The sequence below is a fragment of the Festucalex cinctus genome, chromosome 18 (genome assembly GCF_051991245.1).
Source record: "Festucalex cinctus isolate MCC-2025b chromosome 18, RoL_Fcin_1.0, whole genome shotgun sequence".
Lineage (NCBI taxonomy): Eukaryota > Metazoa > Chordata > Actinopteri > Syngnathiformes > Syngnathidae > Festucalex > Festucalex cinctus.
In genome coordinates this window covers 1,302,501-1,317,289 of record NC_135428.1, presented here as the reverse complement: position 1 = coordinate 1,317,289, position 14,789 = coordinate 1,302,501, and the positions used below count along the sequence as shown (strand labels likewise).

Genomic DNA, 14,789 nt, shown 5'->3' with positions numbered 1-14,789 from the left:
TTGTGCAGTTCATATTTAACTTAAGCATAGTACACATTTGCATTTAGTCTTAACTGTTAAGGATTTACATTTTAATGTGCAATATTTTATAATGGATTGTGATTTTTTTTTTCTTCATTTCAGTATGTCAATGTTGATAGAGTAAATTGGGTGTGAGAATAAACCGCCTCGTTTTTTTTTTAATGAAAATACACCTATACAATTTTTTTTTTTTTTAATTATTGTGCCACTTTGAGGCAAAACTTGAGAAATGCTGGCTTATTTTTTTAGTTTTTTTTTTTAATGAATTTGCTGATGCTCAGTGTACTCCATCACATTACTGAACTGTGTCATTTTAATTTTTTTTTTTTTTTTTTTGCGCTGTAGTAGAGGCTTCAACTAAAGAAAAAATTTTGGGTTTTAATATAGTTGGCCAATAAAGCATGATTCTGGGGGAAAAAATAGTTTGGTACAGTTGGCGTGTGGATTTTAAAAAGTCTAAAATAATGTAAATAAATGGCAGGTGATGCTATACTGAGGGGGGGGGTCAAATCCCGCCCCTCATCCCCCCCCCCTCCCCTCCCTACTCGCTGCCAACGTAAATGTTATTATGAATGCCTCGCCGCTCGTGTGCACGTCCAAATCTCTATTCATGTTTTAAATAATCGGACGCCACAGGCTATCGATCGTACTGGGAGGTTGTTGGGGGACGCCTTCCCCGTGCACGGTGCACGGACGACAATTCATTGCGGTGGCTGCTTTTTGGATGCTGTGGTCGGCGGCGGCGGCGGCGGGTTGTAGCGGTGCGTTCGGTTCCTTCATCACGCTGGGTCAAGACGCCGAGTAACCGGGGACTGGCCGAGGCGCCCGCAGAGGGGTGGGGGGGCTGTCCGACGAGGTAAGCCCGCCATCCACCCGTCCATGCGTCGGTGAGTGTGCAACGTGCCCGCTTGTTTTGCGGTTCCGTCTGGGGTGAGAGGAGGGTGGAGGTGCTGCTGGTGATGGAGGGGAGGGGGAGCTAACAAGCCCGGACATATCCATCCCGCAGCATCCCGTCGTGTTGTTCCCCCCCCCCCCCACTCTCACTCCAGCTGCCATTTTAAACCGAATGCACGTAAAATTACGCAAGAGAGGATGCTCATTGTGACTGTTTGGTCTTTATTGACACGCTAAAAAAAAAAAGAAAAAAAAAAAGCAAATCTCTCCGACGGCGGATGGGAGCATCCCCGTCGTATATTTACAGTTGCGGCTAACCGCTGCTAGCTTAGTGCGGGGCTCGCTTTGCTGTAGCGGCCGGTTCGGCTGCTCGCTTGCTTGCTTGCTTGCTTGCTAGCCAGCCCCGCAGTGCAGCGGCTGGCCGGGGCGTGTGTGGCAGACAGGCAGGCAGGCAGCCAGCCGGGCCAGGCCGGGCGCAAATAACAGCTCGTCGGCTTGTTTCCCGACAGTTCATCAGGCGAACGTTACCCAGCGTCGACCTTGAAAGTTATAACGAGATGACATGTTATTTATAGCTAGCGGAGTGCTCAGGTACGTTATGTGAGCACGTAAACAACGTCGTATTACACATTTTTTTTAAATAAGCACCTAAAAATGATATTTATTGTGAATCGTCTTCTCCCGTGGAACGTTTTAAGAAAGGGCTCAAAATGACACCGTCGCGTTTACGCTCCTCTTGAGCGACAATTAGCAAGATGTAGCATCCTCCGTTGAAAACAATGGGAAGCGTTAGCATCGAGCTAGCTGAGGCGGCCTCAATGGGGCGGGTTTATTTCCATTGGTATCCTCGCTTAAATCTCAACAAACAAACAAACAGTGACAAGCACTTGAGTTGGAGTCAACATCAGACACTGATTTTTATCTCAAAAGAGGGCCACACATCTCGATATAAACATTCAAATCTTTATATAAGCTAACATTCATATTAGTGCCATGAAATTATCAGATGTCATACAGTAGTGGAAAAAAAACATCAGTAATAAAACAGTTAATCGACGACTGCACCTAAGTAATTCTACTCGTATGCCCATAAATACAGGATTGGAAGGCACAAGTGGAAAAATCATCTGCAGTACTGTTATAGTCGTTCTGTAGACAAAAATGTCATATACGGAAGGGCTGCACGATATTGGAAAAATATGCGATATAGTTGCTAAATATAGCGATATCCATATTATTGCGATATTTAACATGTACCTTAAAGAAATGACACAAAGAATTACATTTTCTTCATGTGGTAAAATAATCCAACTCAATGTATTAATTGTAATTACCTCTCGATAAGGTTCAAGTATTGGACGGCAGTGCACATTTTCGTTAAGTACACTGTGTTCCAAATATGTTTTGCATTTGCATTATTAGGATTGGAACTAGGGGCGTGGAAACCAAATAAAAGGAGAGGGTGAGGAGGGGATTTTTTTTTTTCAGAGGGTGCAGTAGTGAATTGTATCAGTCACTTCCTCTCCTCGTGACCTTTGAACTGAGTGTCTTCGCTTAAATAAATGTCAAACAGGTCAACCTGACAGTCTGACTGGTCAAATTCAGATCAAAGCATCAAATTCCAAATCAAACTTATTGCATGTTTTTGCGATATGCATATTGCACAGGCCGATATCGCGATATCGATATTTTTTCGATGTATCGTTCATCTCCAAGTGCATCCTGGTTGTTCTACCGCTGTGGCCCAATCACTGTATTTGTGTACAGAAATATCATACCGTCATCATATCACAGATGGAAGTCAGTATATCACTCGTCGTATTTCTATGAGTCATTTGAATGAACGTGGCCGCTTCCGCCCCCTGCAGGCAGATTTCCCGAGGCCGCCGGCAGACCAAGACGAGGGCCATGTTGTCCTTGTGAGGCTGGGGCGGGGCTACCTGGCCCGGAGGTGCGAGGAGGAGGAGTCTGCAGCTACTAGCCCCTCCCTCCCCCCGAACGGACACGAGTCACGGCAAGTGGCGGCGACTGGCGCTTCTCCCTCCTCTCCCGTCCGCCGCCTTCGCCACCATGACGTGGTCGCCTTGCTGGTGGAGAACGTGAGGAAGTCTGGAAGGCGACCCTGCTCAGCCGGGGGTCTCGGACCTGGTGAGTGGCGGGGGCCTGATCGGGATGGATATTTGTGTAGCCTCTTCCGATTTAAAAAAAAATAATAATGATACCTGATTAATCAGACGATTAGATCCAAAAATAAAACAAAGCCGCGTGGTTGTTTGAAGGAACAAACTCCAAAACATTGTGACGTGACATTTGCAAAAGATTTAACGTATTGCAATCGAAACAGCGCAATTTGACGTCCCTTCAAAGTCCCGTCGCGACATTTGCCCGCAAACACGAGAGCGCTTTTCTTTCCCGAAGGGGACGTGAATGTTGATCACGACGCGTTTTCCGACACAAAAGTTTGAATGTTTATTTCATTTTTGTGTTTGTTTTTGTGTGCTAAGTCCCTGCTGGACCCGAAAACCCTGACAGATTGCTGGCCCCCAGATGGCTTGATGCCTGGTGAGTGACCTTCGCCAACAAATTAATCATGACAACGTCATTAAGTGCTGTTAAATTACACAAATTCAAATTATACAAAGTTGTATTTGACTTTTTTAGAAAATATTCTATAATTATGAGAGTGAAGTCGTTTTTTAAAATTAAAACAATGAAGTCATAGTCTTTAAAAAAAAAAAAAAGGGGTTTTTTTGTTTGTTTTTTAGGAAAACTTGTAATCTTCAGTTAGAGTTCTTATTATTTTAAGAAAAAAAATAAGATTTTATTTTATTTATTTTTTTTTTTACATGATTACTGTATCTCCATTTTTTTCAAGAAATAATAGTCATTTTTTTTCTACAGGGAAAATAATAATTATTTTATTTTATTGTTTTACATGAATAATGAACAGTATCTGCATTTTTTTTTTTTTTTAGAAATAATAGTCATTTATTTTCTACAGGGAAAATAATAAGAAAATATAATTTGCATTTGCTTTTTTATGAAAAGGTCATAATGTTAAGAAATAGGTATGTTGGATAACACTTTTTTTTTCACTGATACTGATACATGAAATTGCTATGAAACCAAAGACCTAAACATCCCATAATAATATTTTCTTCAAATTGTAGGAAATTAACAGCAATTGAAAATAAAAATCAATTTGTTCATAAAATAATTATTTAATAAAATAAATGTTAATAATAAAATGAAAGCAATTATCTAGTGGACAGAAAAATGTCTCACTTCATTCAACTGAATTGATTGAATTGATTTTTTTACATGTTGACTATTTTTGCAAGTATATTTGACCAAAAAAATCTTGCAAGATTGCTACTTTTCTCTTGTGGTCCAGTATAGTTATTGTTTTTCTTTTTTTGTGGAATCTAAATAATCGTGGCGTGTAAATGTTTTTGTGTGCGTTTCTTCAGAGAGCAGCTACTGGCAGCTCTGCCCTCCCTCCAAGTCCAGCCTGCAGGGGGGGTTGCTGAGCTCGAGTTTCCCTCCCGGCCCCGTGCCGCTGGTGCCGCCCGATGTCCACCTCGGCGATGGCGCCGGCCCCCTGGACGGCCCCCCCTCTCAGCCGCAGCAGCAGCGGCCTCTGGCGCCCAGCACCTCGGCGTCCGAGCTCTCCCTGCCGGGGGCGTCGGCCCCCCCGGGCCCCGCCCCTCCGCCCCCTCCGCCGCCGCCGCCCAAACGCCACTGCCGCTCTCTGTCGGTCCCGGAGGACCTGTCGCACTGCCGCTACACGTGGCGGCCCAGCGCCTCGCGGGTCTGGACCCCCGTCAGTCGCCAGCAGTGCCACGGAGGGGCGGGCGGGGGCGCGGCGGCAGCGGCGGCGGGGGGCGGGGCCTGCCCGCTGCGGGCCCCCAGCTCCTCCCTGAACTCGTCCCTGCACTCGTCGTCCAGCCCCACCTTCTTCAGCCTGGCGCTTTCCCCCGACTCGCCGTTGCCCTGGAACTTCCCCTGGGACCCCAGCGAGGCGGCGGCGGGGGGCGGAGCCTGCTGCTGTTTCTTCCCCTCGCCGTCCTCGTGCTCCTCGTCGCCCTCGCCGCTCCACCCGCCGCCGCCCCCCCAGCGCCGTTTTTCCCTCTCGCCCGTGCTCATCAGAGACTCGGCGGCGGCGGCGGCGGCGGCCTTCCTGCCTCCGCCGCCCGCCCCCAGCCAAGCGGCGGCGCCTCCGCCGGGCTGCGGCGGGGCGGCGGCGGGGGCCCCGGTGCCCGCCTCGCCCTCCTCGGCGTGCAGCACGCCGTCGTCCCTGCGCCGCAGCTTGCCTCCGCAGCTGCCCAGGTGCCACTCGCAGCCGTGCGACCTGCTGCTGCTCAAGCCCGGCCTGAAGCGGCGCCGCGACCCCGACCGACCCTGCGCCCGCCCCGTCCTCGACTTCGCCAAGATGACTCAGGTACGGTCCCAGTCCTGACATGACTCATTGAGCCTTTTTCAGCTGTAAAAAGTTCATATCTTGTCTTGAATGAATGTGGTAACTTCATTATTTTTCATGAAAAATTCATACCTTTAAAAAGTCATTTTTCAACTTGCTGTCAACTAATGATGATGTCACCTGTGCTGAGGGAGTAGGGAAGAGCCAATCATGGCTCAGTTTGCTGACCAACCTCAGAAAACAGGTGATATATATTAGGGATGTAACAATATCCAAACATCACGATACGATATCACAATATGAAGGTTACGATATGATAATTATCCCGATATTGTGAGGTGCTTGGCGATATTGAGGCACTTATTTGCTAATGCAAGCGCACATTTATTGCTTCACAAGCAAATTCGGTTCCCCTTCATCTGACAATTAGCAGATTTGAAACAAAGAAGGGCCAAAACATCCCTAATGAAAATTCAATTGCACTAATAAACTAGCCACTCGAGGATGCTAGAACTGCACAAATGGAAATCAACCGGACTTTTTTTAACAGATGTGTTCCTTTCAGACCCGCAGCATGGACCCGCAGTATTTGGAGCGCGGCGGCAGGCTGGCCTGCGGCGGCGGCGGCGGCGGCGGCGACCTCTTCATCGGCATGGAGTCGTTCATGGGCGACTTCCGCGGCTCGTGCTCGCCGGCCGAGTGTCTGGGCAGGTCCAGCATCGGCCCGCTGAGCGAGAGCGACGAGGAGTGCCGCGAGGACGACGACGACGACGACGACGACGACGACGGCGACGAGGACGAGGACGCGGACGAGCGCGAATCGGCGCAGCAGCAGCTGCAGCAGCAGGCCGTCTTCGAGAGGGATTGTACAGAACTGGACTTGAACTTAATCGAGGAAAACTGACGGGTTTGTCAACGGAAGGCCCGCCTTGTTTTTGTTTTTGTTTACTTTCCATCAGATTGCTTTGATTTCACAATTCCAACACTCGCTTCCTTCCCTCCTTCCGATTGGACGAAATCGAAGCTGTTAGACGACAACGGTGATGATGTGACTACTTGCTGGATAGACTCCGCCTCCCAGCCAGATTTTTGGACTTTCCTGCGTCTTCCGCAGCTGCCGAGTCTCCCGACGCGCTTCCGGCGTCCACCTGAAACATCGCCGGCCTGCCGTCGCTTCCGTCCGTCCCGAAGCTTCAGGTCAGACAAATTCAAAACAAACGTACTCGAGTGCCGCGTTCACGGCTGCTCGGAAATCTCACGACAAAATCGGACAAAATATGAACTTTTCACTGCTGAAAATTGTTCAATGAGTCGAGTATCCCTTTAAAAACTGCCATTGACTGACAGCCCTAATTTAGATTTAGATTTGATTTAGATTGCAATTTGCTGCACATTGGCATTATTTGGGGCCGACAAAGAGTTAATTCACGGAAGATCAGCACATTTTTTGCACTAATGAGGGAGAAAAAACAAAAAACAAAATCACAAGTTGAGCCGTATGATTGCGGCGATGCGTTCAGGTGCACACCGGAGCTGCGTTAGCATCGTTGTTCCTGCCAAGTAGCCACTGATGCTGTCGTGCGTTCATATTTTTCACCTTCACTGTGTGTTACAAAATGACACCCAAGAAAAAAGGCTCACCTGGAGGACAAATATGAGACCAATTTAAGGACAATCATAAAGATTCATTGTTGGGAATATCAATTTTTAGGCCTGTATCGAAGAATCTTACTAAAGGAATACATCATTATTATTTATTCCCCCCCCACCAACATCACTCCTTTCAGTCAACATGAGCCTTAATAAAACATCCTGTAAATCAAAAATGGAGACCAAAAAAAACAAGAAAAAGAAAAGGAGGCGTGTTTCTGTCCAAATTTGAAGTCCTTCAGTCGGTTTGGGATGTTTACTTTTCTTCCTCTTTCTGATCGGGCATATGAGCAGGTGACTAAAACGGGACGCTTGAGCACCAAGGACAACGAGCAATTACGGACAAGTTAGAAGAGAGACTCGTCTTTTAATATTATTATTATTACTATTATTGTATGTGTTTAAAAAAAAAAAAAAAAGTGACAACATGGCAATTTGAAAAGCAGTTTGTGAATAAATTATTGAGAATTATTTTACAATGAACATGTGTGTGCGTGTTTGTTGTCGCCAGTAACCGAGGACTCTGTTTGCATAACATAAAACAAAAGAGAAATATCGATTATGTATGTAAAGAAACCAAACATTGCTTTTTGATGACATAATGGAAAATACCATTCACATGCTAACGGTTAGCATTGATAGTCAACAGATACCTTCCAGTATATTCGATTGAACAGTTGTTTTTTTTAAATTATTAATTGTTGGTCATTTTATTTTCGCATTTGAAATTTGATTTTATATCTTAATAAACTTAACTTAAATTAAACTTAAATAAAATGAAACTATTTATTTTATCCTATACGAAAATGGCTAATATTACAGCATCTTACTGAGTCATTTAAAGTAATAGTAGAAGAAGAATGACTGTATTATACTGCCACCTGGTGGCCAAGTTAGGCACAACAAAAGGAGCGGCATTAAAATCATGACGCACAAACTGTTGAAATCTTTACATTGGATTTAAGGATGAAAGTGAAAACACAAAAACACATTCCAGTATGTTAGAAAACACTTTTACGGTGCTAATGAGGCCACATTTAAAAATAACTTGACAGTGCTGCTGTGGCATGCTGGGAAAGAATGTTCTCGACGGCGTCATCCGTCATTGTTGGAAATAGAATGTGACTCAGTGCTTTTTTTTTTCTTTTTTTTAATTTATTGTCAACATGATTCATAAGTGCTGGTTAAAACATCAGAAAATAGAAAGCTTGTTACAAAGTGCGGTCTCTGTAAATGACTGCTATTATTTTTGTATTGCAGAAATACTTTGTTTTATTGTGATATCATATAGGTATGCCTTTATTTTGAAGGATACAGGAAAGGGTCTCAGGAACCGGTAGGAAATGACGTGTTAACCGACGTACCGCCATTAATAGCGCCGTCTTCCATGGTCAGAAAAAAAACTGAGAAAACTAAAGTTAAATAATTCACCAAACTATTCGTTAGCACCTGGTTGGGAAGGGAACGAGGTTCGTCGTAGAGTCATGTTTATTGTTTAACTAATGCCGCTATATTTCACGTTTGTTGGATTTACGGCATAGTAAAACATTACCGTTTTCATCCACTAGAGTGTGCTAACGCACCTTGGTAAATACTTCGCGACGCTATTGCTCAAGATTCTGTATTGTTTACTATGAATCTGTATTTCTGGATGGTTTATTTTTTTTAAGTATTTACAAAGGCAAAGGGGCAAGGTTAAATGATGTCGACACAATTGTATTTAAAGAAGAGATTGTCAAGGCTATAAAACGTAATAATTTAAGGCAATTCATTGATAGTATATGAAAGGGATAAACAAAACATACCGTTTGAGTTATGACTGGCATTTTTATTTATTTTGTATTGTAGCTCTTACGGCGTGTTCACACCAAAGGAATGTTCATAAAAGTTGTGAACCATCAGTTATTTCAAGCGAGGACGCTGCAGTCTGTCCATCAGATGACTTCAGGTGGGAAATGTCAGTTCTCTGCGTTTGAGGGGCCGTTGACCTCGGAGGACGGACCGGATGGCGGCGCGGCGTCCGCCGCGATGACGTCGATGAGCACGACTCGCTCCTTCCCGACCTCGGAGTCCGCCGCGGCGACGGCCGGCGCCGGGACGACCTCGATGGGCACCACTCGCTCCCTCCCGTCCCCGGCCGGCGTTTTCTCCCGCGGCGCCTGGATCTGCAGCCGCCCGCCCGCCAGCGAGCAGGTGACCGTCTCGGGGTCCACGCCGTCCGGCAGGTCCAAGTCCTGCCTGAACTCCTGACACCGGTACGAGTAGGACCCCTTGCCGTCCTCCTGCCTCTTCTCCGTCCTGCCGCTCACCCTCAGCTTGCGGCCCACCTGCTTGACGGACAGCTCGTCGGGGGAGAAGTCGTGCGTGTCCAGGCTGAGCGCGAAGCTGCCCCCCTCGGGCCCCAGCTGGCGGAAGGCGATGGGCCCGAACGTGGCCGCCGCCGCCGCCGGCGCGCTGTGCTCCATCTCCTCGAAGATCTTCTGCTGCAGCCTCTCCATGTACTCCATGTTGTTCCTCATCTCCTGCATGTGGCGCAGCATCTCCTGCTCAATGTGGTAGAAGAGAGGCCTGGTCTCGGGCCACAGGCTGCGGATGGGCCAGTGGGGGTCCATGAGGGGCCTCAAGGCGGCGGACGGCTGGAAGACGCTGGGGCACAACATCCTGTGCTTCCTTCTTGCTTCTTGATCCTCGCAAGCTTGGGCGTCTGGAGCGTTCTGATGTCGGGGCGTCCCTGGCTGCTTATATATATATACGCCCGGACGGAAAGTTCCAGCAGCATTCCGGCGCGTGCGCGTTCGTTCGTGTGCCTCAGAGGCTAAATGCAGCGCAGGCCAACACGCCGCATGCCAACATGTCGCTGCTTTGTTCTATTTCCGACGCCAGATTCTGTCATCGGCTTTATAAAGTAGCGGTGGTGGTGAGCAGGGTTATTATATAGTTTGGGAATTTTCATTTTTGTTAGTTTTTCATTCGTTTTGTTTTTTAAATTTAGTTCATTTTAATTAGTTTTCAGGGTGGTCTTGGTAGTTTTTATTTTTAGTTATTTGATAAATGTTTAGTTTTAGTTAATTTCAGTATTAGTTTTATTTATTTTTTTCTTAATTTTTTTTTTTGTGAACAAAATTTATTTTTGAAGTTTAGGTTTTAGTTTTTTTTTGTTAGTTTTCGTTTACTAAAATAATCTTAACAAGTACAATTCTGTTTTGTTTTTTTCTTAAAACAAGTAGCACTGCAACATAATGCTATTTAGTGTTCCCATTAAGCCAGTTGAGTGAAATACTAAGCTATGTGGTTGTTCAAAATAAACAACTAATGAGATTTATTATTAGTGTGAAGGTGTGATTAACTAATCATATTCACACGTTCAATTGGAGTCAGAACATACCTACAATGTTAGTTCGTCACATTAATAACGCCATATAAAGTACAATTATTCTAGCAGGCTATTCTTGGATTATTTTTATTTTTTGCTCAGTCACCACCTACTGCCCAAAGCCAGCTGAGATAGGCTCCAGCACCCCCCGCGACCCTCGTGAGGAATAAGCGGTCAAGAAAATGGATGGATGGATTTTTGCACAGTAACATGCGAGAGGTGGTCAGTTCTTTTCTTCCTTTGAGAAACGTTTATTTATGTATTTATTTAGTAGTAGTAGTATTATTAACCGTTTTTTCTTTTCTCTTTTTTTGCCATCTCGTCATGACAAAACTTTGCTTTACGCGACAAACACTTTCATTTTGAATACGGGGTTAAACTGCAGTCAGTATTTTTTTTTATTTTTTTATTCCCCTGTGCTGACATAAACGGGGAGGAGTCTCCCTCCCAGGTCAGGTTTACAGACGGAAGACACCCATATATGGCCCGAGGAAGTGATGACGTAAAACGAGTCAGGCGATGTAGGCCAAATCCGAGTTGTTGACGTGGCTCCGTCACTTCCGGTCATGGCGGTTGACAAAAGTTTAGCAGCTACAGCGTCGCCCCCAGACATATAACATAGTTTCGTTTTATTTTACTATAAATATTTGCCTATAGTCGCCTACGAAATGGGCGGAAATTTGGTAGCGAAGGTAATTCAGCATTTAGGGGGAAAAAAAAAGAAGCTAATACCCGGAAGACTCCTGGCAAAGTAACAGGAAAGTCCCGGCTCTGCCCAAATATGGGCTTCCGCCTCGCCTTATTTGGTAATCTACGTCACGACACGAGTCTATATAAAGCCAGCCGCACTAAGGAATCCTGTCGGACCTCATGTTAAACTTACCGCGCGCAACAAGTCAAAACACCAACCGGAAACGAGCGTCCCCTCATTTACAAAAAATAGTCACCTCAACCGTTCGCCGGGACTCTCCTTGGGATCCCGGACCAGACCCAAAAGCGCGTTGGCTTCTTCGGAGGGTCCGAGCCCCAGTAAGAAGCGAGCCCGGTCTCCCCGCACGCTCCCCGGGCAGCAGCGGAGCCAGAGCGCCGGTGCCCCGCAGCGCCAGGAGCGGCCGAGCCCCAGAGAGATGGCTGCGACCAAAGCGGAGATGCTGCTCTCGGCCCTGCAGATCTCCGAGCCCCTGGCCGCCTTCCCGCCCGTCCTGTCCCCGCTGGACGGATACCCGAAGCTGGAGGAGCTGCAGCAGCTCCTGCAGAACGCCGCCGAGGGTGGAGGTCTGCTGGGCGGGGAAAGCGGGGACTTGGGAGGTGGGTGGCTCCGATTCTTTTTCATGTGCGTTCGAAATAAGTTGTGTTGCGTGTTCCCGTGTTGCACATTCTTGTGTCCGAGTGTTAGTAAACGCATCGCGCGTGTGTGACGCAATGTCGGTAATCAACAATAAGTTGTCATTAAATGCACGGCACTGTTTGCTATAGTCGAGCAAACTAGAGTAATGTCTAAAAAGAAATTGACATATATTACATAAGATTTGGGCCACATGCCGCATTTTCTAGAGCAGTGATTCCCAACCAACTTGAGATCAGAAAGTGTGGTAAAAAAAAGAGCTAATACAGCAATAAAAAAATATTATTTATGAAAAAATATATAAATATATTGAGGCACTTGCTAATTCATGCAACACATTGTATTTCTCCACATATTGAGTGTATTACATTCCCCTTCATTTGACCATTTGTGTGGATTTTAAACGTATAAGGGCCAAAACATTCCTTGTAAAAATTAACCTGCACTACAAAAACTAGCCACCAGAGGGTGCTACAACTGCACGAATGGAAATCGACCCGACTTTTTGAACAGATGTGCTGCATTTAATATCGTGACATGGCGACGATCATATATTGTGGCAGTTTTCATATCACGATATTACGATGTTGCCGTTATCGTTACATCCCTTGTGTCTACTAGAAAAAAAAAAGTGCTGATACAAATCTTTCTGGGTGGGTGTTGACAGATTACTAGTGGATTTTTTTTTTTGCTGTCGTGGGAAGGGATAGCCACAATGGTGCTGTTCTGATCTTGTTTTTTTTGCGTCTTGTTTCAGACCTTCTGTCGGAACTGGCCGACCTGCAGAACCTCTCCCCGCTGACCCCACGCGTCCCCCCACTGGCGTACAGCGGCCGTTTCACCTTCGAGCCGTCACCCGCGTCCGCCGGCGGCCTGTGGCCTGAGCCGCTCCTCAGCCTCTTTAGCGGTTTAGTCGGCGTCGCGGCTCCCTCGTCGTCGTCGTCGAGCCAGCCGAGCTTCAGCTGCGTCTCGGCCGACGTCGGCTCCGTCAACGGTCTCGACCCCCAGCCGACGGCCCCGTTCCTGTCGCAGGGGCCGCCTCCGGCCTACCCCATGCTCCCGGACTACATTCTGCCTCAGTCGCGGGACCCAGAGCTACTAAACCGGGACCGGAAAGCTGTGATGTCACCGGGCGGCAATCGCCCGCCGCCGCCGCTCACGCCGCTCTCCACCATCAAGGCCTTCTCCTCCTCGCACGTGGCCAACCAGCCGCTGGCCGGCGCCGCCTGCCAGCTGGCCAAAGCGTGCAAGAGGAAGCCGCAGGGCAAGGCGCCGGCGCCGCCGCAGGAGCGTCCGTACGCGTGCCCGGCGGACGGCTGCGAGCGCCGCTTCTCCCGCTCGGACGAGCTGACCCGCCACGTGCGCGTGCACACGGGCCAGAAGCCGTTCCAGTGTCGCATCTGCATGCGCAGCTTCAGCCGCAGCGACCACCTGACCACGCACATCCGCACCCACACGGGCGAGAAGCCCTTCGCCTGCGCCGAGTGCGGCCGCAAGTTCGCCCGCAGCGACGAGCGCAAGCGGCACGCCAAGATCCACCAGCGGCGGCGGGACCGCGACGCCGCCGCCGTTCCCGCCGTCGCCTCCTCGCCGGCTCACGGCTCGTCCTCGCCCTCGCCGTCCGTCTTTAACCCCGCCTCCTTCCCCAGCTACCCCAACCTCTACCCCTCCCCCAGCTGTTCCTCGCCCCCCCAGTCGGAGCGGCCGCCCGGCATGGCTTCGCTTCACAACATCTGCTAACCTGAAGTCGGACCTCTGACGGTTCAATTTTGTTCACAAACGTCACAAGTGCAAGCGGCGCCAAACGGGCCCTCAAAAATGATCATCAAACTGTTGAAACCTTGCAGTTCGTCCAAAATGATTAAAAACAAATGCCACAATCAAACACATTTTGTGAACTGAATGTAAATATATGTACACATATGAATATTTTTGGACAGATGTTTATTTTGTTTACCTACTGTGTAGGTTTATATGTTCACATGCATTTGATACCAAATGTATTTTCTTCATCACAGAACAAGGAATTAAAAAAAAAAAAGTACCACGTGATCTTCATTGACTCTCTGGAACACTTTGAAATTATACATAATTTGGGGGTATTTTATTTCCTGAAAATAACCAATAAATGAATGAGAAGACAGCAGATTAGGTTGGGAAACACTAAGCATTCATAACACAAACAATTCTGCTGTAAAATAAAATCACAATGCATTTTTGTCTCTCCAGCCAGTGACAATACCATAAAATAAAATAAATAAATAAATAAATAAAAAACCCTCCAAGACCTTCAACCCAAATACAGTTTTCTTCCTGCTGCGGCGGATATCCTTATGCCCAAATATGGAGCTTCCTGCTTAAGTTTGCATTGCGCATGCGCACACAACGTGCTCAAAATCAACACAAAACAGTGCAAACAGGTTGGAACGAACTGCTCTTCGAAATAGTAATATGACGACGTTCAAAATGGCGCCTTAACTGATATTAATTATGTAACATAGAACGTTGAACGTGTTGTTTGTTTGGTGTACACGCAAAATGTTGTTCGGCGTCTTGTTAATTAACTTCGTAGCATTTCCCCAGCAGTGTGCAGTAGAAAATCATGTCAAGCCATTCGGTCGTCTGTTTGTAAATGGTGGCAACAAACTGGTAAGTTTCGTTTTACTGCTGCTCACTTCTCTATCTTCAGAAATAAATATTGATTGAAATACAGCTTGATTTTCTGTCTGGAACGGGTAAATAAAAGTCGTACTTACAGTTTTAGTTTAAATTTTTATTTCAGTAACGAAAATAGGATATGACAGGAGACACAAATCGAAAAACCGCCTTTTTTTTTTTTTTTTTCGTTGCCGGAAGTTGTCACAGTGAGCATTTCACATACTGGTCAGCAGATGGCGCCAGCGTGGCGTTCGAAAAAGATGTTCTGTAATGCTTCATCCACATCCTAAATTCTAAAATCTTCCTTGGAACGACAATAATACTACAAAGAAAGAAAGAAAGAAAGAAAGAGAGCGAGAACAATCCAATTATTATTGTTATTGTTATTGTTATTATTATTATTATTATTATTATTATTATTATCATTA

General features: G+C 46.6%; 4 protein-coding genes across 9 annotated transcripts in view; 3 read left to right on the top strand and 1 right to left on the bottom strand.

Moving 5' to 3' along the window:
• The first annotated feature begins 564 nt into the window (after positions 1 to 564).
• Positions 565 to 7,468, top strand: fam53c (family with sequence similarity 53 member C). 3 transcript variants are annotated; one of them, XM_077505629.1, is made up of 5 exons: positions 565 to 877; positions 2,784 to 3,063; positions 3,420 to 3,477; positions 4,386 to 5,356; positions 5,901 to 7,468. In XM_077505629.1, the coding sequence occupies exons 3-5, from the start codon at positions 3,471 to 3,473 to the stop codon at positions 6,237 to 6,239; spliced, it is 1,317 nt and encodes a 438-aa protein (XP_077361755.1). In that variant the 5' UTR covers positions 565 to 877; positions 2,784 to 3,063; positions 3,420 to 3,470; the 3' UTR covers positions 6,240 to 7,468. The 3 variants fall into 3 exon arrangements, with proteins under 3 accessions (XP_077361755.1, XP_077361756.1, XP_077361757.1); XM_077505630.1 differs by having other exon boundaries at positions 565 to 908; XM_077505631.1 differs by lacking the exon at positions 565 to 877 and adding an exon at positions 962 to 1,506.
• A 1,330-nt stretch (positions 7,469 to 8,798) lies between these two features.
• Positions 8,799 to 10,084, bottom strand: hspb9l (heat shock protein, alpha-crystallin-related, b9-like). Its single transcript, XM_077505400.1, is given in 2 exon segments — positions 8,799 to 9,681; positions 9,684 to 10,084. Coding segments are annotated over 2 exon segments (819 nt in total). The 5' UTR covers positions 9,765 to 10,084; the 3' UTR covers positions 8,799 to 8,943.
• A 453-nt stretch (positions 10,085 to 10,537) lies between these two features.
• On the top strand, positions 10,538 to 13,747 carry LOC144006520 (early growth response protein 1-like). The gene is made up of 2 exons (XM_077505398.1): positions 10,538 to 11,666; positions 12,461 to 13,747. Exons 1-2 carry the CDS (start codon positions 11,486 to 11,488, stop codon positions 13,441 to 13,443), a joined length of 1,164 nt encoding a protein of 387 aa, XP_077361524.1. The 5' UTR covers positions 10,538 to 11,485; the 3' UTR covers positions 13,444 to 13,747.
• A 365-nt stretch (positions 13,748 to 14,112) lies between these two features.
• Positions 14,113 to 14,789, top strand: part of pgap2 (post-GPI attachment to proteins 2) — a 22,179-nt gene continuing 21,502 nt past the window's right edge. For all 4 annotated transcript variants that reach the window (XR_013279859.1, XR_013279855.1, XR_013279856.1 and 1 more), the window contains exon 1: positions 14,113 to 14,352. The gene's annotated coding sequence lies outside the window, so the exon portion shown is untranslated. The remainder of the gene's footprint in view (positions 14,353 to 14,789) is intronic.